Genomic DNA, 21,381 nt, shown 5'->3' with positions numbered 1-21,381 from the left:
TGGCAGCAGTGGAAGTTGGGCAATCCAGCAAGGCACTGAAGCATATAATGCGACTAGTACTTATTTCAAGGTATCTTGTATGTAGTCCTAGTACATAATTTATTATTAACATAGGCAAATTACAAAAATTTTGCACATGTGTACTGGTACCCATACCTAGCGATTAACTTGGCTGCGTGAATGTCATGTTAATACTCCTGCCTACGCCCGTCGCTCATGAGGTAATAAAACGAAAATCAAAATCAAATCTCTCAACCCCGCAAACGACGAGTACGACGGACATTCTGAGAGTTGCCCTCCGTAGAAGGGACTTTTGTGGTTGGGTCCAGCTCATCATCCACCAGGTCTTTCAATTCGTCCTCATCCAGTTCACTAAGCTCCTCACTCATCCCCCGCATGACATCTCGGCCTGTCCAGCGTTCTTCATGGACTGTGGTGCCGATGGGATCAAAGGGCTGCATGTACCACTGGATTCCACCTTGTGCCAAAGGCAATTGCTGATCCTCCTCGCTCAAAATCGGTGTTGGGTGCCGGTGATAGGCAAAGTTGATATTGGGTTTAACCTCCTCAATAGGTGCAGGCTCTTCAACAGGATTTTCTGCAGAGTCACTCTCTCTGGTAGGCACAACTTCATCGGCAGTTGGAGGTTCAGCAGGAGAATTTGGGCCTGTTTCCTCCACACCCTCCATGGGCTCAGATTTGGTGTCAGCTTGATCAACCTCCTCATGGTCCCCTTCCGGGTCCAAGGATTCGCCTCGGCGAGACATGACGCTATGGTCAAGGATCGCATCCAGCTCTTTCAGTTCTTTTTCGTAGGGTTTGCGATTCAGCTCGCTCTCTTTTCGAATCGCATCTTCCAGGTGAGGCTGGATAGACTTGATAATTCGTTTGGCCAGCTTTCGCTTCTCCCGTTGTTCCAAACTAAGCTCAGGGGCACGGCCACTGATCTGCGCTTGAAGTTCCGCAGTATCACCAGCAGGGCCCACGCCAATCTCAGAGGTGAATAGGCTAGCCAAATCAGCCGAGAAGGATGCCACTGACGGGTAAAACCGCTCTTCCAGTCGCTTGCGAATCGATAATAGTCCCGCCGCAAAAACTCCCTTCCCATCTAGCCTGTATTTATGTTAGTTTGGTAGAAAAAGAATATTTAACAATGATGAAAGCTTACACTTGAGCTTTCTCGAAAATTGGCCACAGCAAAGGGAAGATGGGAAAGTAGACAATGTCGACGATGCTTCGTAGCATTTCGGCATCTTTCAACTTCTCCCTCTCTCGTTTCTTTACCTCATCGCACAGCATTCTCAGTTGGTCAAGGTCCTTGTAGAGCCGCTCGCCGAACTCCATGCGTCGCTGTAACCGTTTGTGGCCGGTGACACCCATCGCCACGTAGTCTCTTCGTGTCATCTCCATGGAAGAGAAGGTTTCCAGTTGGAGTTGAAGTCTTTTAAGCAGAGCAGCCCCACGACGTGCCTCGCGCTTGAGAGTCCAGTACTTGCACGCCTCTTCTGCGTATTGTTTGCGACCACGAACGGTGAATCGGCCAAGGCATGCCACTACCGAGTTCAAAACAACCTGTGGGATGACTGGGGCCCCAGAAGGCAGCTTCCAGATTGTTCTGGGTGCACGTTTGCGTTTGTTACCGCCGACAGTCAATGTAATGCGGGGGGTATGGGTCATTTCTCCTTCCGCATCTTCGGCAAGCGCAGATCCCATAGAGAGCGCGGCAGCCTGGCTATCTCCCCACCGTTTACCCTGCATGGTATTGCGGTAGTATTCGATCGCATCGGCCGTGGCAGCATCAGTGCCATGCTCCAGTCGCCAGTCTGGTGGCACATGTTTGTCGCAAAAGGCCTTGAGGAGATGTGAATCCATCAGTCCATGGCCAATTTTCATCTTCAGGTACAGCTGCGCTCGGCGTGCACACGACACATGGAATGCAACGAAGCAGTTTTTGTTGCTACACTGAATCGAAGAACCCATTTTCTGCTTGCAAATATAACACATCAACTTCCACCGGCTGCGCGGTACCTTTTCAACGTCTGTGACAGGTTCCATAAGTGACGGATTTCCGATTGAGACCTCGGGGATCCAAATTGAACATAGCAGATGGGCCCATTTGGATGAAGTGGTTTGTTTAAATGCGCCCTCGGTATTAGGGCAGAAAATACAGTTGGTGGAGCCTCGTCCAAGCAACTGGCACTTGCGGCAAAGCCACTGGCCCTCTGGGATGAATGGGACACCATAGCATTCTTGATGAACCGCCAGGTCACAACCATCGCAGAATACAATGGCATTTGAGTTTTCGCAGTCGCCATCATCACAGATAGCACACTTGCTATCCTGCTCTTCTCCAGGACCAGCGGTCTCTCCATTTACCGCAGCAGCAGAGCTGGAGCGAGGGCGGTGTGTCTGTGGGGGTTTGGGGTTTGGTTTGGGGATCCGCTTTTCAAGCGCGTGCCATTCCTTTTCGATCTTGGTCATGGTGATTTCGAATATGGCAGGCTTGATGGGCTCAAGCTGATCATCTCTGCGCTTGGAGTTATGATCATCAAGCCATTTCTCATCTTGTTCGTCCATGTCGTACTCCACTCTTCCACTTGTCGCATTGACATCGCCCTCTGAGGCAGCTGGCTGGATGATATCCATGTCATCTTCCTGCGCACCTTCGGTCATGCGAATAAACCGCCGGTCGTGGCGGAGGAACAAGTCAGTTTCTTGGTATCCGACATTGGCCATGGTTCGATCAACATAGTTCTGGTGGCCAATACCCTTCTTCTCGTAAAAGGTGAACGGATCTTGCAATCGGAATGACGGTTTGGGCAATGTCAACTTTTCCCTAGGGTTGGGTCCCGGGGGTGGGATCACTTTCGGTCCCTGTTGCGCGAGTAAAGCATTAAGGATGGCTTCTGGACGGCGCGGAGGGCGCCCAGGTCTGCGTTTGAATGGACCGGGAGATGCCATGTCAGGTGTAAAGATGGGTAACCCTGAGCCATCAAGGCCAGCCATGCCAGCCAATGTCTCTAAAGTCAGCTGGTTTGCAGCAGGGTCAACCGTGTCCACCTCCTCGGCTGTGAAGACAGCAAGTCTGCTATCAATATCCAAATCAGGATGAAACTCCTCCCACCCTCTCTCCTCTCGTGGTTTGTAGCCATCGCCCTGTTGTAAGGCGAGTGCAGCAGCTGTTGATGAGGTAAAGCGACCGCGATTTTGGCTCTTGTCTCGCCGGGGACGCGTCACAGATGGTGGTGTTGCTGGTTCAAGAGGCGGTGGTGGAGGGGCATCAAGTAGAGGGTCGATGTCGCGTGGAGGGCGACTTCGTGCGCTTATGGAGTTCCGTCTCGGGGTTCCGTTAATCTTCTTTGGGGAGACCATCTCTTCGACTTCGTTGCCATCGACATCGATGAATCGTCCACCTCCTCCGGGACCACCAGGCACATACCTGCGCTTCTTCATGGGAGGCTCGTCGGGGGAACCCAAGGTCTCGCGCGGGGGTTTCATGGATGACTTAGGGGTGGATCGTGATGGCCTGCCTGAAATGGATTGTCTAGACGCAGGCGCCATGGCACCCATGAGGCTGGGGCAGCTTCCGTGTGTTGATCGGCGGATTTGGGGTGATTAACAATCGAAACGTCAAGTCGCGTTCAGGGGCAGTACAGGATGTATTTCAGGGCGGTTATTGAAGCGCGATGCGAGATTAAAAGAAGTAGGTATCGAAAATCGGAAAAGATTGAAGAACGCGGGGTAAATAGCCCCGTAAATGCTCAGACAGTTGGAAGGGAAGGTGTTTTGTTATCTTGGTTCAAGGCGGAGGCGTTTGTTCGGCCTCAGGTGTCGATATCAACTCTGGCCACAGCTCCGTGCACAGCTTTCCCCGCATAGATTCCTCCTAGAACACCAAATCATTGACTTAAGAGAGATCCACATTATATTTCAGTCATGAGCGGCTCTGGTGAAAATAGGTACATTTCCTACCCTTTCGTTTCATGTCTACAGTCTCACTAATTTCACTGAAACTTAGATGGCGCGGACCTAGTCGCCAGTCGTCGCAACGCCACTCTGGCAACGGAAACAATCATCGGACAGGTGGTCAAGCTGGTCAAGCTGGTAGTCAAGGTGGCTCCCAAGGTGGAAATAATGCTTGGGGTGGCTCTAGTCCGGCGCAGGACCTGCATGTCTCCGTTCGGGGCTTCAATGCTACCGAAGCCAAAAATATCCTAAAGAGAGGTAGGACAGGGACAGGTGTTGTCTGTTCGGAATTGAGGCTAACCAGCTTGCTTCAATCCATATTACAGGTCCCGATGGTCAGTCTCTACCGCGCAATCTCACTGTCTCAAATATATCGGTTCTAATGGATATCTCGTCGCAGAAACCAAGCCAACTTTCTACAAGCCAAATGGCAAGGACACGAATAACCAACGATCGGGCGGTCCTTGGGGTGCGAAATGTATGTCTCTACTCCTTTGACTCAATGCGCTACTTGGAGATGATAACTGACTTCTCCAGCGAACACCATGGCAAATGGTAAAGATTTCTACATCGAATTGCGGAAACAAGTCGCGTCCTTGCAAAAGGCCGGTCCTCCTGTCGGGGGCTGATCTACGAACGTTGGGCTGAATTTTCTTTTCTTTCTGTTTTTGATGTCTGTACTGCACAGAGCACCGGTTGTGGACGAATTAGAGCGGCGCATCATCGATACCCTACTGTGGCGGTTTCTGGCATGGGAGGACTCGGATTGAAGGGACGTTTACAGTTAATATGCTGTAGCATTGCATTGGCGTCATTGATTTATTTGAAATAGGTCTGCTACCATGTGTAAAGCAATGCCTTGTATACCATAGCATCGAATTGGGTTGTGAACGTAAACATTAAGTTCACAAGCAGAGGTTTGGGTTTTTACCTATTATATACATCTATTGTACAAGATTTGGAAGGGGGGTATTGCTATACACTTAAAGAGCTGTTCCATCCATAATCCACCCACCCGGCCCTAAAACTCCACCGTCATCGGCTTGTCGATCAAGGGTCCATTTGCGGAGAGCGCGACAACTAAGGTCTGACCGCCAACCAGCCTCGAACATTTCAATGCCTGCCCATCCAATCATAGCTGCATTGTCAGTACACAAATATGGGGGAGGCGCAACAATCTTCATGTGCTCAAATCCGCGCACGTCCAAGAACGAACGTAGAACGGCCATCAGGAACTTATTTGCCGCCACGCCACCACTCACAACGAGTGTCTTGATCTCGTCTTCATCGCGGTGTGTCAGGCGAAGAGCATCCAGCGCAATAATAGTTCGCGACGCGAGGTGTTCAAAGCAAACACGCATTGCCTCTCGTCCAAGGTCGAGACGCTCATCATGAGAGAGTTGACCCTCCCGGTCTTTCACAATTTTGTTTACCATACTCGCGACGGACGAGAAGCTGAGTTGCAGTGCCCGGGTATTTGCAAATGGCGTAGTCACACTCCAGCCCCATGAGCTTTTTCGCTTGATCACCTCCTCGCCCCGATTCATTGGGGGGCGGTAGTTCGCAAAATCTGCCGGGCCATTGGGGAAAACAAACTGTTCCAAAGTTTTGCCGTACATGGTGTTCTTCGCCTCCTTTAGCAAATCCGGAGGAAGGATTTCGCGAGCCGCCTTGTCCAGAGTTTCACCCATCGCAATATCATCACTAGAGGCCATGATCGTGTGGTCTGTTAGAGACTTGGAGTGCACTAGAATCGAGTGACCGCCCGATACAAGAATAGACAGGAATGGAAATTGAGGGTTCACGGCCCCCGGTGTCTCTGTATCATTGTCTTTGTTCAAGCATGATACCAGCCGAGGGGTCAACAAGTGTGCTTGCATATGATGAACCCCGACCATGGGTATTTGCCATGCAACCGAGAGAGCTTTCCCGGTGTCGAGCCCGACTGACAGGTTGGAACGCATTCCGGGTCCTCGGGTTGCCGAAATGAAATCGGGTCGCTGACGACTTGATCCATCGGTAAGGATTATCGATTTATCACCATCGTTTGAGGCAGGCAAGAATCCGAGGGCTTTGTGGACAAGACTCGCGAGGTTCTTCTGGTGTGATTCGAGGGCTAAAATCGGATGGATGCCGCGATGCGCTCGTGAATCGCATGTGATGTTTTCAAGGAAATGAACTCTCGCATTGTTGGCGCCTGATATTTCATTCATTTTTTCCACAATTGCCACTGATGTGTCGTCACTATCGTATGGGTCGAGTTAGTTTGAGGGATCGCGAGGTTGGAGTCGGAGGAAGCTCACCATGATGTTTCAATTGCCAAAGTCAGTAGGCCCCGTCGGTTTGTTAGAACTTTGTGAGATGCGCCTATAGCCGACTTGCGCAAAGTCGCAACTGAAGATATTGAAAAGAACATTGGGCAGTTGGTAAACGGGGATGCGGCGGCGACGGAGAGAAAAGATTGGGACCGCACGGGCCACGAAGCCCTTAAAGTTGGCCCTAACATCTACAGAATTCCTGATCTACAGAGATAGGAGAGAAAGGAGTGTATGGTGGTGTCTGACACCAATGATGCATCTTTCACAGTAATGACAGAATAAGTGAAGTAGGAAACCCATGCTAAAAATCGAAAAGTCATCAATCGGAGGCCCGTTAACGTCATAAAATAATCTTTTCTCCAACATTGATATATGATACATCATCTTCTGGCCGATTCAACACAACATCCAAACAGTATTCAAAAGCCAAGGTCACTGATGCTACCGGCAGCTTTAGGTTTTCCATCGATATGGTTGCTGGACATGGCTCGAGGCTTGACTCAAATAGTCCCGCTACACCATTGACGAGACTCGAGTCCGAATTATTGCAGATTTGTTGTGCCATTGAAAATGGTGTGTATTGAACATGAAATCCCGAGCTCCGAGATCGATGGTCAGTATGATTGCAAGAGACAGCAATGACAATCTGACAGGCTCCTAATCCAGAGCTTCAGCTTGCTGGGATGGTTATGCTTGGCCAGTATCACCATGGTGATTTCAAAGTCCTGAGAACCATCACTCGCGAACAGCCCATCGTCTTTCCTCTCGAGAGATCTTTGTATGTGTGCCGTAGTACTCGTCTGGATTTTCAATAGGTGTCACACAGTAGACTGTCGGTGTACCCTTGAATTGAATGCGCTTTCCGGCAGCACCTGAGTGCGATGACTGCTGTTTCTTGAGAATGCTCTTCGACGAGCATGAGTTGGTGTAGCCATATGTTGGTACCTGAAGAGTTGAGAATCTCTGAGCTGTCAGACTCGCTGTAGGCACTGGAGAGATGGGAGTGCGAGGCATAGGACCAGGTGACTTGAGTGACAGTGTCGGTCGGGGAGCAGTCTGCGCAGCAGAGATGTTCAATCCCAACTTGGGTCGGGCGGCGACACGAGCAGCGTACATGGTACGAGAAGGATATTGAAGCTCAAAAAATTAGATGATATATCGTGTTTTGCTTGCACGGAGGCTTTGATCAACAAAGCAAGGGAATGTGGCAGAGACAGAGAAATGATTATGGGACGTAGAGTCAACGATACAATGTATAAAAAACTAAAGGTTCGTTTGGACCAGCCAAAAACGAAGCGCTTGACAAAAATAGAAGCAGAAAAAATAGAAAATCTCAAACACGGGGATGCACGAAAAAAGGCACCTGGGGGGGAAATGGGCGGCTATATAAGTATAGCTTGGGGGGAATGTTGCGGTGTCCGGGCTGAGGGGCCACTTGGGGCCAATAAAAAATCCTTCTGTAAGCGCCCAGCATCCATGCACTCTCACGCACTATCACTCTTTTCATCACACATTAGTTCCAACCTTGTCGGGTTCCCGTGTGTATCACCCAGCCAGTCAGAGTATTCCTAGCTCGTCTCATGTGGAATTTTAGCACCCAGTGTGATAGGATGTGACGGTCTAGCATTGTTTAATGCAGCCAAGACTATCTATGGGAGGTCTTGTCTGAAGCTTGTAGATGGTGACCAACCATATACCATTCTCTCCTCTCCACATGCTTTGTGACTGAACAATTGGTGTCGTTTCTGCAGCATGGTCACTATCTCCGCAATCACTTCTTCGACCCATCAAGGAAGTTTGAGTGGATGGAAGAGTTAAGTTTCTGCAGCCCTGAAGCTGCTAGTGAGATTAGAATGCATAATATCGTACTATGGCCGACCAACAATCCAATTTTTTTTCGCTTGTTGAAGACAATATGCGACCATCTATCGGTAGGAGGATGTCTCAATATTGAGCATTCTACGGGCTTCTAAGGGAAGCGAATTGGAAATAAAGAAAACTCTCTCAATTAATTATAAGTAAATTAAAGACAGTTTCTTGTTTCTGCAATCACATCATTATTGTCAAATCGAGCTAACATGACTGCAGAAAACAGTTGGATTTATAACATGGGCATTCACTTGATTAGACCTAGAGCTTTTTATTACAAATTGCAAATGAGGGGCTCCTACAAGGCACTGCTAAAGGGCCTAAGCCTCACGGAATTATGAGCGATGGTTTCAACATGTCTTGATGATTGCCAAAGCTTGGAAATCGGGATATTCGCTACATTAAAACACAGGTAGTACATGTACATATACTTGGCAGGTCTAGACGTTTCTATTCTCGGTTCAATAAATGGCAGCCACGGCCATCACGGTATACATATCCGTATACATATCTGCGTGTTCGTGTACTAAGCTAGACTTCCGTTGTCAAACGACCGACGCACGCGTCTCAACCGGTTGTGAAGACTTTCAATTTCAAATCCTTCTAGATTTACATTTACACTACTCAGTCGTCGAGATTTTGCTGTTTTGGACTGCTATATCACTTTGCATTTACAGATGCTTATGGCTCGTCAGTCTATATACATAATATGGGGGCTTTGAAACCATCTGGGAGCCAGGGGTCAGTGAATAAGCAGCGTTTGTGTATATGATTTTGAAGTTACTGAATTGCTTTGCAGCTATAGTTGCTTTTTTTTACCCTCGGAGTCTGTATAAATCGAACGAAAAAAACCAATTGGCGAGTGTGTATGAAGAAACTCATCTACTACGAGTCAATTGAGACTATGTAGTAGCTATATGTATGCTGATATCCGCACTGCCAAAATGCGGCAATATACTTATTCTTTGAGAGATCTGGTATTGGCTGCTTATCTACTGGATAAACGAAGATTCTAGTTGCGGGCCGGTCTTGGTAAACTAAATTGTGGATGATATTATACCAAGAATTCAAAGCCATCTCTGCCCGGCTTATTTCACGGATCTTAGCGATATTCCAGATTGCTGCCCAGGTGAGCGACACGCGATCCAATCTTAACACCCGAAAGCCACCTGTCTATCGATGTCGAGCTATCTATCAACCAGTTTCTCCGAACCGATGCCCATGGTTGACGGATATCTTGGCCGATATTTGTAGGTCATGTTCCTTGTATAATGCTATACATATCTCCCTCGGGATCGCTACCAGGGTATCCTTGGCACTCTGGTCCCGGAGAATATTCTTTCCTTCGCAAATCTGTTGCTCTGGCGATTCAAAACGTCACATCTTCTTCCTGAAGAGTTCGAGGTTGTCGATGTGCTTCTTTGAGATAGCTCCAGTACCGAAAGGACGCAGAATACATAAGCTCCAGCTGATCATTGCCTCGATACCTTCCTTGCATTGTGAACTCTGTTTTCATTGAATTCTGTTTGGTCATGTATAGTCCGCACATACATATATACCCGATGGATAGCGGTCTTGTGGCCTGTGATGATAGGAGTGGCTTTACATAATTTTACAAATTAACTCATGGATCCCAAATTTCCAAGGACTTCTAGCTTGATTTGTGCATGAACAAGTGCACAGTCGACACCTAAGACAATTGATGCTCTCTTCATGACTTATTATTATGCAACCACGAACCAAAGTGATTTGCTCCACTGCACCACAGGGCGAGAAAGTGAAAAACCGTAATAGGCAGGTTTATGCGTGTATATGTACTAGGTTTCCCGTACTCTGTAGCTAACTCGGGAGTTTCTTGCTTTTGTTAACTCTTTAATTTCCTTTATTTCTTTCAATGGAATCGTAGAATCCATACTGATTTAAAGTCAATTGGATAATAGATGTCTTGTGAGGAGAGAAGCGGAGAAGCTTGAGGATCACGGGATCAAGGAGTTAAGCCGAGTGGAGCTGACCAATCATATCATGTTATGTGTTGTCTGTTGTCATGTGTTCTCCAACTTTTGCTCCAGTTTTGACTCCGCACACGGTCGTGGCTTTTTTGTGCTCCGTAGTGCCCCCGGTTTCACCCCTTGTCTTCCCGGGATATCGGGATGGCTGATCCCCGGTGATCACCTGGGGATATATGATTTTTCTTTTCCTTTCACTGGTATCATTCCGTCTTGGTCACCTATTGGCTACATTGAGGGATCTTCTCTCCTGACTCATGGCAAATCCCGTCAAGTTCCGAAAAAAATATCGATGTCCAGAATAAATAAATAAATACAAATATGTACCGATATTCCGGTGACATCAATGTAAAGCGGAGTGCAAGGATTTCGGCTCCAAATCCGATCGCGGGTAAATCGCGTAATTTGCATACATAAAATCAAATGTGGCAATTAACCTTGAATATGTAAATAACCGGGAGTTTGGGGTTTGGCGGTGAAAAATTCAATCGCGTGGCCAAAAATACCTGACAACATAAACAGTGGAAATCCAATCAATGCAAAGATCGGAACAAAATACAAAAAAAAAAATAGTTCAGATTTCCTTCACAGCTGTAGATAGCCAAGTTGAAAAGAAACTGTCATTCTCGGGGAAACATTGCCAATAATTCTCGCCCCCGTCAGTGGCCTAGCTCATTCCTATTTTGACTCAAATCTCTCTCCCTTCTCCACTCTCGATTATCCCCCCCTTCAATCTCCTTCCCCCCCTCAAGTTGTGCGGTGCATTCTCGCATTCGGGATAATTTGAACCTGTCAACACTTGGTTGTTCTACTCTGTACCACAATGAGTAGCGTTAAGGAAGCCGTCAAGGAGACATTGGTGGGCAGCACAGAGGAACCTCAGCTGTCGCACCAAGCCCGATCCAACTTCCTTCGCCATGCACAGAAGGATGAAAATGGGGAGCCATTCATGAACGAGGACGACTTCATTAATGCTGTTGCTCCCAAGCAAGAGGACTATGTAAGTCAATGTCGCTTCGAAGTCCGAGGACAGATGGAAAGCTGATCTGGTCTTCAAAATGATAGCACAAAATCAAGCGCGAACAGTATGGCATTCTATTCCAGGTCGCAGACCGACGTGGACACGGAAAGCTCTCCCTGTCCGACTGGGCAACCTTCGAGAACCTCCTGACCAAGCCCGACGCCGAGTACGAGATTGCCTTCCGCCTGTTCGACCTCGAAGGAACCGGTAGTGTCAAGTTCGACACGGTGCAGGGACTCTACAACTTGAACAAGACCGCCGACAGCATTCCCTTTGACTGGAACTCGGAATGGGCTTCGCTTTACACCGGTCGCACCAAGACGCGCCATGACATGACCTACCCTCAATTCTCCCAGATGCTCCGCGGACTCCAGGGTGAGCGTATTCGCCAAGCCTTCCACATTTTCGATAAGGATGGTGATGGATACATTGAGCCCGAGGACTTCCAGCGCATTATCCTTGAGACCTCAAAGCACAAGCTGTCTGATCATGTCCTTGAACACCTGCCTTCGCTCTGCAACATCTCGGCTGGCAGCAAGATCTCTTACGCTACTGTCCGTGCCTTCCAGAACATTATGCGCGAGATGGATATTATCGATGTGGTCGTCCGGGGAGCCACCAAGAAGAGCACTGACGGCAAAATCACCCGCTCTGACTTCCTCAACGAGGCCGCTCGCGTCACCCGATTCTCCCTATTTACCCCCATGGAGGCCGATATCCTCTTCCACTTCGCCGGCTTAGATGCTCCGTCTGGGCGCCTTGCCCAGAAGGATTTCGCCAAGGTCATTGATGCCTCATGGCGCCTCCCCGCTGCTGTGGCAGGCCAAGCTGTGGCGGAAGCGGCTGAAAAGACTACGACCTTCCTCCACAGCGTCCTGGAATCAGCACACCACTTCGCTCTTGGTAGCATTGCTGGTGCCTTTGGTGCCTTCATGGTGTACCCGATCGACTTGGTCAAGACCCGTCTACAAAACCAGCGATCCACTCGCCCCGGCGAGCGTCTTTATAACAACTCGCTCGATTGTGCGAAGAAGGTTATCCGCAACGAAGGTTTCACCGGCCTGTACTCTGGTGTCATCCCGCAACTGATTGGTGTGGCGCCGGAGAAGGCCATCAAGCTCACTGTTAATGACCTGGTCCGTGGTGCCTTGACGGACAAGGATACCAATAAGCTTTGGACCCCTTATGAGGTTCTGGCCGGTGGTACTGCTGGTGCTTGTCAAGTGGTAAATTGCACCAACGTTCCTTTGAAAGTAATCTGTGCTAATTCTTCTCTTAGGTCTTTACAAACCCTCTGGAAATTGTTAAGATTCGTCTGCAGGTGCAGGGTGAGGTTGCTAAGAATGTTGAGGGAGCTCCTCGCCGTTCAGCTCTCTGGATTGTGAAGAATTTGGGTCTGATGGGCTTGTACAAGGGAGCTAGCGCTTGTCTCCTCCGTGATGGTAAGAACCAGCACAATCTGCTCCCTCATCTAGGGTCATGATCTAACAAGGCATTAGTCCCATTCTCGGCTATTTATTTCCCCACATACTCGCACTTGAAGACCGACATGTTTGGTGAAACCGCTACCAACAAACTTGGTGTTCTTCAGCTCCTGACCGCCGGTGCCATTGCTGGTATGCCTGCTGCTTACCTCACCACACCCTGCGACGTGATCAAAACTCGTTTGCAGGTGGAGGCCCGCAAGGGTGACACCAAGTACAATGGCCTGCGACACTGTGCCACAACGGTGTGGAAGGAGGAAGGCCTGAAGGCCTTCTTCAAGGGTGGCCCCGCCCGTATCATGCGTTCATCCCCACAGTTTGGTTTCACCCTTGCCGCTTATGAGGTTCTGCAGAAGAACTTCCCCCTGCCTGGCTCCCATGAGGATGAGACCCCCACCGGCTATGTGGAGCCGGGTGTTGGCATGGCTGGTGCGACGGCGCCTCTCCCCTACCTCCGCTCAAGGAACGCTCTGAAGCTCATCCTTGACTTGGAGCCGAACCTTGGCCGAGTGCAGGTCCCTCGCCCTGAGAACTGGCCCAAGTTCCTGCAGAACTCAAAGCAGTAATTCCCTTTTGGTTTCATATAGCGACGACTTTCATCTGGCGTTTGCCATTTGGATGGGTTTTTTTTTGTGTTCCATTTAGCATCAGATTTCGACTATTTTTCTCATTTTTTTCTCTTCTCGGGTTCATCTGCCATTGACACTTTCTTTTCCATTTGGTTGCAAAATGTGGGGTTAGGCCGGCTTTTTTAAAGCCTCTGCACGATTTATCTTTCATTTTGTCGCCTGATGTGCATTGTACCACCAGCACATAGATTTTGAAAAGGGTGTGGGGCTATATAGAAGGGGTTTTGTTGTCGCATCGTCCCTAGCGGCTCATCATATGTAGGGTGCGTTTGGCTCTTTCTAAGCCAGCTCGACGGGTATGCTTGACATGCTGTCTGGGTGGCCTGAGTTCTGTATAGTACCTAGATCTAGAACAAAACAATCGTACTTTTCTGTTTTCAGATGAAGATCAACTTTCCAATGCATAGATTCCGTTTATGTAACTGGTGATCGCTAACTTGAACCCACCATTTATACTGTATGTACCGTTGTTGAAAACAAAGAGGCAAAGCCTTCGCCCAACAGAATTGACATGGGTATTAGATTCCTGTACACAGATATGTACTGTGACATGGATTATAGTAGACTTGTTCAGCAGCCTTCACCAAGAAAAGCTTGGAAGAACCGATGTGGATGAGGGTTGTAGGTGGTTGAAATACCATAGACGGTCTAGGAGCAGTCCATATACTCTTCGTCTAGATATCCAATCGCAGGAAGATCCAAAGTTTAGAAGAAGTTCAGCTTCCGCTTGGACTGGGCCTTCACAGTCTCTTCATCTGAACGCAATGCAGCAGACGCTGATTCTTTGGCTTCGGGAGTTTGTGTAGCCCCCATCTTGGTCTCAGTAGGCTTCTTCTCTGACTCCTTCTTGTTTCTCTGCTGCCACAGTGTGTCTTCTTGCTCGATTTCCTTCAGAACTAGAAGAGAGAAATACAAGTCAGATACCAGACGCATTGGTTTGTAACACCCATGACGTACCTTCTTCCCACTCTCGCTCCTGAGCGTCGTCTCCGGTGCCTAATAACTTTTCGACGTCGACTTTCTCACCACTCTTGATTCTTTCAATGACTTCCTTTAACAATTCAATCTTGGCATCCGTAGTGCGGGTATATGTCGCATAGCTGTTCTTCAAGGACAGCATCCGGATGGCTTGTGATCCGATCAAAGTGAACATCACAATGTAGAATGTGGCGGGATTCCATTCGTTGGATTTCTTTTTCTGGTGTGATTTGCGATCTCGAATAAATCTGGGGATCATTGATGTCCATACTGATCTATCTGCGATCTTCGGGAGTCGGTCGGAGGTTGTGTATGATCGTGAATAAGACGCAGATCGGGTCGGGAGTTGTGATGTGATCGGTGTTGAGAGAAGATGCCGACTGAGCCCCGAGGGTTTCATCCTGAATGCCATCGCCATTGTCGTGGGTGGTGAAATCGTAAGATCGCAACAAAACTCGCCCGCACCGGAATCCGCACAGGAAGAAGTTCCTGCCTGAGGCCCACAATATTATCCGAATATGGTATAGTGGGTAATGTTGCTACGACAACACACTCAATTGGGAGTCTTTTGGGCTTTGATGATATCAGTCTTTGAAGCCTCAATTCACCCTATCCGACGACCGCAGGCCGGCTGCTCGTCAAATTCTTCTAATATGGCGGTCACAGTGCTCCCTACTAGCTCCATGCCTGACTCCGTCAAGCTGGCCGTTCGGTCAACAACAACATGCTCGGATACCACCGTGTTGTCCCTCCAAACTCTCCTCCGCGCATCGTCGAACCTACCCGAGAAGCCCGCCAGGCGCACAACAAAATCCCTCAAAGATACGTCGAGGCCAACAAGTCGAGCGAAGACAACTAGGACAAAGACAACGTCCGCGAACGACGCGTTGCACGCAATGGTCGATCAAGATGCGCCCCAATTATCCTCCCAAGAGAAGCTCGTTCTCGCTACGGAGGTCTTCAATACAACACTCAAGACCCTTACGGACGCGTTAAAAAACACCACAAAACGTCAAGTCTCCACCTCCGAAAAGCCCTCCGCCAAGTCGACATCGAGGTCCAGTCCCACCGGAGTGGATGTGGGGGTGATATCCGCTGCGGAGTGCGCTAGAATTGCCTTGTCGACATTGCGAGCACTCAAAAATGAACAGGGTACTAAGGAGTTCCAGAACATGCAACTTGAGCAAGGTGTATGCGTATTGGCAGGGAAATTGATATCTCTTGGACTGAACGACATTGCGGTCAAGGAATTGAGGTCTTTGAAAGGGAGAATCCAGCAACACCTAGACATGCAGAAGATGGGAAAGAAGGCGACCAGCTCTCATGATGCGGTGGATGAAGAAGCAGGGAAAGAACGCATGTCAGACCTTCTGACCTTTTCGAATATTTCGAATGCGCAAGCTCTTTACGGTCTTCTTGTTCCCTTCCAGGCGAATGCGATGCGACTCTTCACCTCGGACCGCAAGCCTTCGACTATCCAGAAGCTGTATCCCCTACTACAACTTTCTGATCCTAGCAGCCCGGCCCAGATCATTCTCGCTGCTTTGAAGACCGGAAGTTTATCGAATGACAAGGCTGCTCTTCAGCTTCAGTTGCTGTCAAATACCGTGCTCTCTTTGTGCTCTGGAAAGTCTTCCTCGGGCGATGAATCGCCAAGAAGCAAAGATTCTCTCAAGCCAATTACAGCCTTGGGTCTTCAACTACTGTCCTTGGAGATCCGATGCTTGTGGTGGAAGATAGCGGGCCACGTATGTGATGAGAGCAAAGAGGTTTATGACCCTCTTATCCGCTACCTTGGAGCATTTTCTCATCGCAGCAAAGGAATCGAGAAAGCCGAGTTTGGTGCAGTCTTCAAAGCGATCACTCAAATTCAATCATCGACGGCAGAGATTAAGAAACACCCCCAGGCAAGCAAGGATATGAACTCATTGGCCAAGATTATGACCCTTCTTGGCCAGCTCGCACTGGATGCCAGTTGCTTTGAAGAATCCCTGAAACTTTTTGGGAAAGCTGTCACCCCACTTTCAAATTCACAAAGCCTTTCCTTGGCTACGGTTGAATGTAAAATTGCTTCTGTCTCTTTCCAGCGCTTGAAGGGATGTGGGAAGTTTTTGGATGCAGCGTTGAAATCCTTATCTGAAGCCACGAACGCTCTGGGCTTGCAACTTCGAGGCAGTGCAACTGACCTGGACGAGCTGCTGGTTGAGGCTGCTCGGCTTAAAAAGCTCGCCCTGTCTTGGTTCGGCGAGGTAATCGCGCAGACATTGGACAGTAATGAGCAGAAGAATGAAATCGCTTTTCAAATTCGGGAATTTCTACAAGCATTTCTTAGGTTTCTCAAGCGTTATGTTGGACGACCACCAGCCGAGGACAGCAACGAAAAAGACCACGATATGTTCCAAACTCGAGTCTCCATGTCTAAAAGCATCGTTCTCGCTGCCATTGACTCGGCTGTTGCGGTCGGGAGATTATCAATCATGTCGCAAAGACCGCCATGGGACGACATGATCCCCATTCTAGCGGATTGTCATCGCCTGCTTACTTGTATCGAAAGCCCTGAAGAAGTCGGTCTGGATACCTCCAGCATCGGTTCAGGGCTTGTGAAACTCTCTAATTTGTTTTGGTCTCGTTACATTAAGGAAAAAGAGGCTGGTCAAGGTTACCGTGAGCTGCTGCCCCTTCTCAAGCAGTCTACTCAAATAATCTCTACTTGCTCGCCATCGCTCCGAACCACCGCTTTTACTGCCCTGAAGTTTGAGAGGATGGCCCATCTTTACTTGGAGGGCAATATGCACATGGAATCAGAAAAATCATTTCGGCAATCCATCGCAGAGTATGTTGATTCGGGCACTCTACAACAAATCACAGACAGCGGCATGAAAACCTACCCTAATTCGGGAAGTCAGGATCCCCAAAGTCCTGCTTTCATGCTCGGTCGGGTTCTCTCTGCGTTCCTGAAGGTGAACTTACGACGAAAAGGGTCCAAGTCTTCCAATATCTATGATGATGTCGAGCTGGCCTCTGAACAAAGAGGCATGCTTCTTGAGTGGCAGACGGGACTTCTTATTGATCTGCATGCATATTGTTCGAGTGAAGAGGAGTTCCGGTCCACTTTTACGTCGATTGTGTCCAATCTTCTCGATATCTACTCCGACTTTCCTGTCCGTCATAGCCGAGTGGTTCTTTCCGCTCTTCGATATTTACTAGAACACCCTGGCTGTTTAGAAACCACCCTTTCCGAAAGACTCATGGAAGAAGGCACAGAAGCTTTGACAAGCGGAATTGAAGTCGGGCAAGACACCGATTTAGCACCCTTTACCCAACATATCACGAACTCTTTACGAATTATCATTGGTTTTCACCGCGGGAAAATAGATGCGAATGATCTCGAAAACACCCTTGCATCTTGGACCTCGATGATTCGACGATGTCCAGATGCAAACTCTTTGCTTCTCTGCGTCCATGATGTCGATTACTGGGCTCTTCAACTGAAGGCATTGGTTGACTACACGGAGATCCACGGTCTTTGGAAATCACAGCTCTCTGCCTTGGAGCTGATACTTAGAGTGGCTGAACTTCAGAAATCAACTGATCTCTCGGATGCAATCACCATTCTCTCGCGCTTGGTGATACAGCATTGCAGACTTGGTCATTGTCAGAAAGCAGGTGACCTTCTCTCGCGCGGCGAACGATATCTTACCCAACAGGAGGTTTCATCCCTAGCGACCATATCATGCAAACTGGCACGAGTAGAATATCTTCTCGAGACAGACGAGATAGACAAAGCTGCCTCCGTGCTTTCTTCCACAAAAATACTGTACGAAAAGAGCCAGAAGTCAGAAGAGATGAGCAATCTATCTGTGTTGTCGAAGATTTCATGGGAGAGACTTATCGCGGATGCTACCTTCATACAATCCCGCCTCTCGACTGCCCAGGGCTCAATGACTGACGCCCTTTTCTTTGCCAAGCTATCTGTGAGGCTCAACTGTCGGATCTGGGCTAAAGTCGAGAAATTAGCTCAACGGAAACAAGACAAGTCTTTGCCAGCCGGGAGAAGCTCTGATGTTGACGCTGTCGCTGACAGTGTGGCCAAGCTTGATCTATCTCAGAACGGACCTTCTTCGGATATCTCAGCAAGCTATACCCAAGGTGCGCCATTTTGGCCACACCTTGGCTCACACCATACTTGCTTATTGAACCTCGCAACTTTGTCCGCCCACCATGGCTTGTTCCAGGATGCCATTTACTACGGACAGCAGGCATTGAAGATTGATAAGACACTTGACGCCAACGTTCGTCTTGTGGCTGCGCAGACTCAGCTTGGTTGTTACTGGACTCTCGGCGGCCATGTCGACGAGGGACAAGAACTTCTTGTCGCGGCATCGGAATCTTCAAAGCAGATCAAGACCAGCATAGAGACCGTCTCCTTGCACATGGCTCTTGCCTCTCTTTACAAAGCGCAGGGGCAACACGACAAGGCATTACGTTTGCTCCAGGAAGCTGACAAGGCCATAACAGCTGTGAATTGCTCAGACGCAAATAGCATCTCACAAGCCCCAGATTTTGCAAATCTCGAAGAGAAGATGGAGAAGTTGAGTATGCGAAGTACTCGTCGAACACCATCAACAATTACTGCCGCTGGTAGTGGTCGGCGCACTCGTGCTACCACTTCTGCCACAATCAACGCCAAGAAAGACTCAACGTCCAAAAATCCGCAAGCAGATGCTCAATCGAGGTCGCTCATGCGGTTGAAGAGCAATATTCTTCGTCAGCAGGCTGACTGCCTGCGTACACTTCGAGATTACGAGCGCTCTGCACTCGCTCTTACTGAAGCCCGCCAATTTGCTACGGCGCGCGAAAGCAAAGTTTCTCTCGAGATTGGTGAAAGTGAGCACTTGTTGGCTGAGGCAATTCGTCAGTTTGCAAGCCACGCGGTGTACTGCGTTCTGCCTGAGTCGACGATTTCGCTGCCATGTCTTATGACACCGAGCAAAGCAGCAGACGGGCCAAGTCTCCAAACGGCGAAGCCTTCCACTGTCAAAAGAGCAAGGGCACCGACTAGAGGAACTCGGGCCAAAGCTCAAAAAGCCAGTGAAGATTTCTCTATTATGCTTTCAAAAGCAACTGACTGCCTTGCCAGTGTCTTTACTGATGTCACTCTACTTGGTTCCACATTGGAGAGCCATGCAGCATCTCGATTGATGAGTCGGATTTCTATGCTTTCGCATGCTACTACCCCGGGAAGCCCAGCAACCTGGGCGCAATCTCCTGCGATCATGAATGGTAAGTTCTTATAATAGTATCTTGCGAAACTAGCGGAATCTAACAATTTGCCATAGAGATCGGACGTGTTGGCGCATTTGCTCGCGAACGTATGGCTATTAACTTTGATCGACAATTGTCCGACTTTGCTGATCCACTTCTGTGGCCTAAATCTTCATCATTGACCACCGAAATGGGTGAAGAAGTGTGTTCAAGCTTTACCGAACTTTACGTTGATATTCTACCTGAAGACTGGAACGTTCTGTCTTTGTCTCTGAGTGCTGATGGGACTGAGTTTGTAGTCTCAAGACTACAGAAGAATCGCTCTCCGTTTCTACTTCGTCTGCCTCTCCGGAGGGGCAACGTTGACGACGACGAAGAAGAGCAGTTCACGTTTGAAGATGGCAAGGAAGAGATGCAAGAGGTTATCAAGTTGGCTAACGAGAGTGCACACGCTGCCAAGGCTCAAATTGACAAGAAGATGAAGAAAGATTGGTGGAAGACTCGAGAATCACTGGATCGTCGATTAGAAAGCCTCCTTGAAAATATCGAAAATATTTGGTTTGGAGGCTTCCGGGGTGTTTTTTCGCCGCTTGCCCGGGATACCGCCGCGCTGTCTCGCTTTGCCAGTGCATTCCAGGGGATTCTGGATAAGCATCTTCCCTCTCGACAAAAGGGCACCAAAGCTTCATTGCCTCGCCTGACTCTTCATCAAACCGTTCTGGAGATGTTCATTGGGCTTCGAGGCCTCGAACAGTCAGAGGACCCTGAGGACACCTTGATGGATCTTCTCTACTTTGTAGTAGATATCTTACAATTCCAGGGCGAGCGGAATGCCTATGATGAGATCGACTTCGACATGATGGTTGTCGATACCCTTGATGCCCTGCTTCGCTACCACGAAGCCGCACAGGACGAGCTTGCCTCGACCCCGCCTAGTCATACAGTGCTGGTGCTAGACAAGACCCTGCATCTCTTTCCATGGGAATCTCTACCGTGCCTTCAAGGATACCCTGTCAGTCGCGTCCCATCACTGCAATGTCTTCGTGAGCGAGTGCTTCAATTCCGTGAAAGTCGATCTGGCGCCGTCGTTGATCGGACGTCGGGTGCTTACCTCCTCAACCCGACAGGCGATCTACGCACAACACAAACCACCTTTGAGGGAGATCTCTCGGGACTTAAAACTTGGACAGGTGTGGTCAATCGTGAACCAACAGAGGATGAGTTCCGCGATTGTCTGGAGAGTAAGGATCTATTCTTGTACTTTGGACATGGCAGCGGTGCTCAGTACATCCGTGGACGCACTATCAAAAGATTATCCAAATGTGGCGTTGCCTTCCTCATGGGTTGCAGCAGTGGTACACTCACAGAGACTGGTGAATATGAGCCGTACGGAACACCCATGAACTACCTTCATGCGGGTAGTCCTGCGCTCGTGGCTACCCTGTGGGATGTAACTGACAAAGACATTGATCGTTTCGCGTCATCCACTTTCGATACCTGGGGATTGTTTGAGAAGGGAAAGTCTGATGTTGGTCTAGACACAGCGATCGCAGGAGCACGAAAATCGTGCGTGTTGAAATACTTGAATGGGGCGGCACCCGTGGTATATGGAGTTCCGGTGTTTTTGGGATAAAATAATGACATAATGTTGGTTAGGTTTATGTATATCACGTTTTCATTTCTTCTTTTTCTTTTATCCTGAGGTTTTGGGATATGCATATCTCCACTGTGGGCAGCGTTCGGATTCGTTTGTTTCTGTTTCATTGCTTATCTGGATATTTTTCCCTAATGAGGTTTCAATCTGTTGCTGCTTTAAGGATTTCAATTGGAGGAACGTTCAGATAA

At 48.8% G+C, this 21,381-nt stretch overlaps 6 protein-coding genes across 6 annotated transcripts; 3 read left to right on the top strand and 3 right to left on the bottom strand.

Moving 5' to 3' along the window:
• Positions 1-251: 251 nt before the first annotated feature.
• On the bottom strand, positions 252-3,561 carry N7520_010775 (putative PHD finger domain protein; the record flags this gene model as incomplete). Its single annotated transcript, XM_057144708.1, has 2 exons — positions 252-1,113; positions 1,169-3,561. The coding sequence occupies 2 exons, from the start codon at positions 3,559-3,561 to the stop codon at positions 252-254; spliced, it is 3,255 nt and encodes a 1,084-aa protein (XP_056990462.1).
• Positions 3,562-3,983: 422 nt separating this feature from the next.
• N7520_010774 (uncharacterized protein) lies at positions 3,984-4,595 on the top strand (the record flags this gene model as incomplete). Its single annotated transcript, XM_057144707.1, has 3 exons — positions 3,984-4,248; positions 4,307-4,444; positions 4,504-4,595. The coding sequence occupies 3 exons, from the start codon at positions 3,984-3,986 to the stop codon at positions 4,593-4,595; spliced, it is 495 nt and encodes a 164-aa protein (XP_056990461.1).
• Positions 4,596-4,949: 354 nt separating this feature from the next.
• On the bottom strand, positions 4,950-7,400 carry N7520_010773 (N(6)-L-threonylcarbamoyladenine synthase family protein; the record flags this gene model as incomplete). Its single annotated transcript, XM_057144706.1, has 2 exons — positions 4,950-6,210; positions 7,024-7,400. The coding sequence occupies 2 exons, from the start codon at positions 7,398-7,400 to the stop codon at positions 4,950-4,952; spliced, it is 1,638 nt and encodes a 545-aa protein (XP_056990460.1).
• Positions 7,401-10,982: 3,582 nt separating this feature from the next.
• Positions 10,983-13,230, top strand: N7520_010772 (citrin; the record flags this gene model as incomplete). The annotated part of the gene is made up of 4 exons (XM_057144705.1): positions 10,983-11,159; positions 11,225-12,406; positions 12,460-12,622; positions 12,680-13,230. 4 exons carry the CDS (start codon positions 10,983-10,985, stop codon positions 13,228-13,230), a joined length of 2,073 nt encoding a protein of 690 aa, XP_056990459.1.
• Positions 13,231-13,998: 768 nt separating this feature from the next.
• On the bottom strand, positions 13,999-14,689 carry N7520_010771 (DUF5321 domain-containing protein; the record flags this gene model as incomplete). The annotated part of the gene is made up of 2 exons (XM_057144704.1): positions 13,999-14,189; positions 14,251-14,689. The coding sequence occupies 2 exons, from the start codon at positions 14,687-14,689 to the stop codon at positions 13,999-14,001; spliced, it is 630 nt and encodes a 209-aa protein (XP_056990458.1).
• Positions 14,690-14,924: 235 nt separating this feature from the next.
• On the top strand, positions 14,925-21,169 carry N7520_010770 (Peptidase C50 separase; the record flags this gene model as incomplete). Its single annotated transcript, XM_057144703.1, has 2 exons — positions 14,925-19,554; positions 19,611-21,169. 2 exons carry the CDS (start codon positions 14,925-14,927, stop codon positions 21,167-21,169), a joined length of 6,189 nt encoding a protein of 2,062 aa, XP_056990457.1.
• Between the last annotated feature and the right edge of the window lie 212 nt (positions 21,170-21,381).

Source organism: Penicillium odoratum (genome assembly GCF_028828045.1).
Source record: "Penicillium odoratum strain IBT 22623 chromosome Unknown utg000008l_segment0_segment0, whole genome shotgun sequence".
NCBI classification, from domain to species: Eukaryota; Fungi; Ascomycota; class Eurotiomycetes; order Eurotiales; family Aspergillaceae; genus Penicillium; species Penicillium odoratum.
This window is presented reverse-complemented; position numbering and strand designations above follow the sequence as displayed.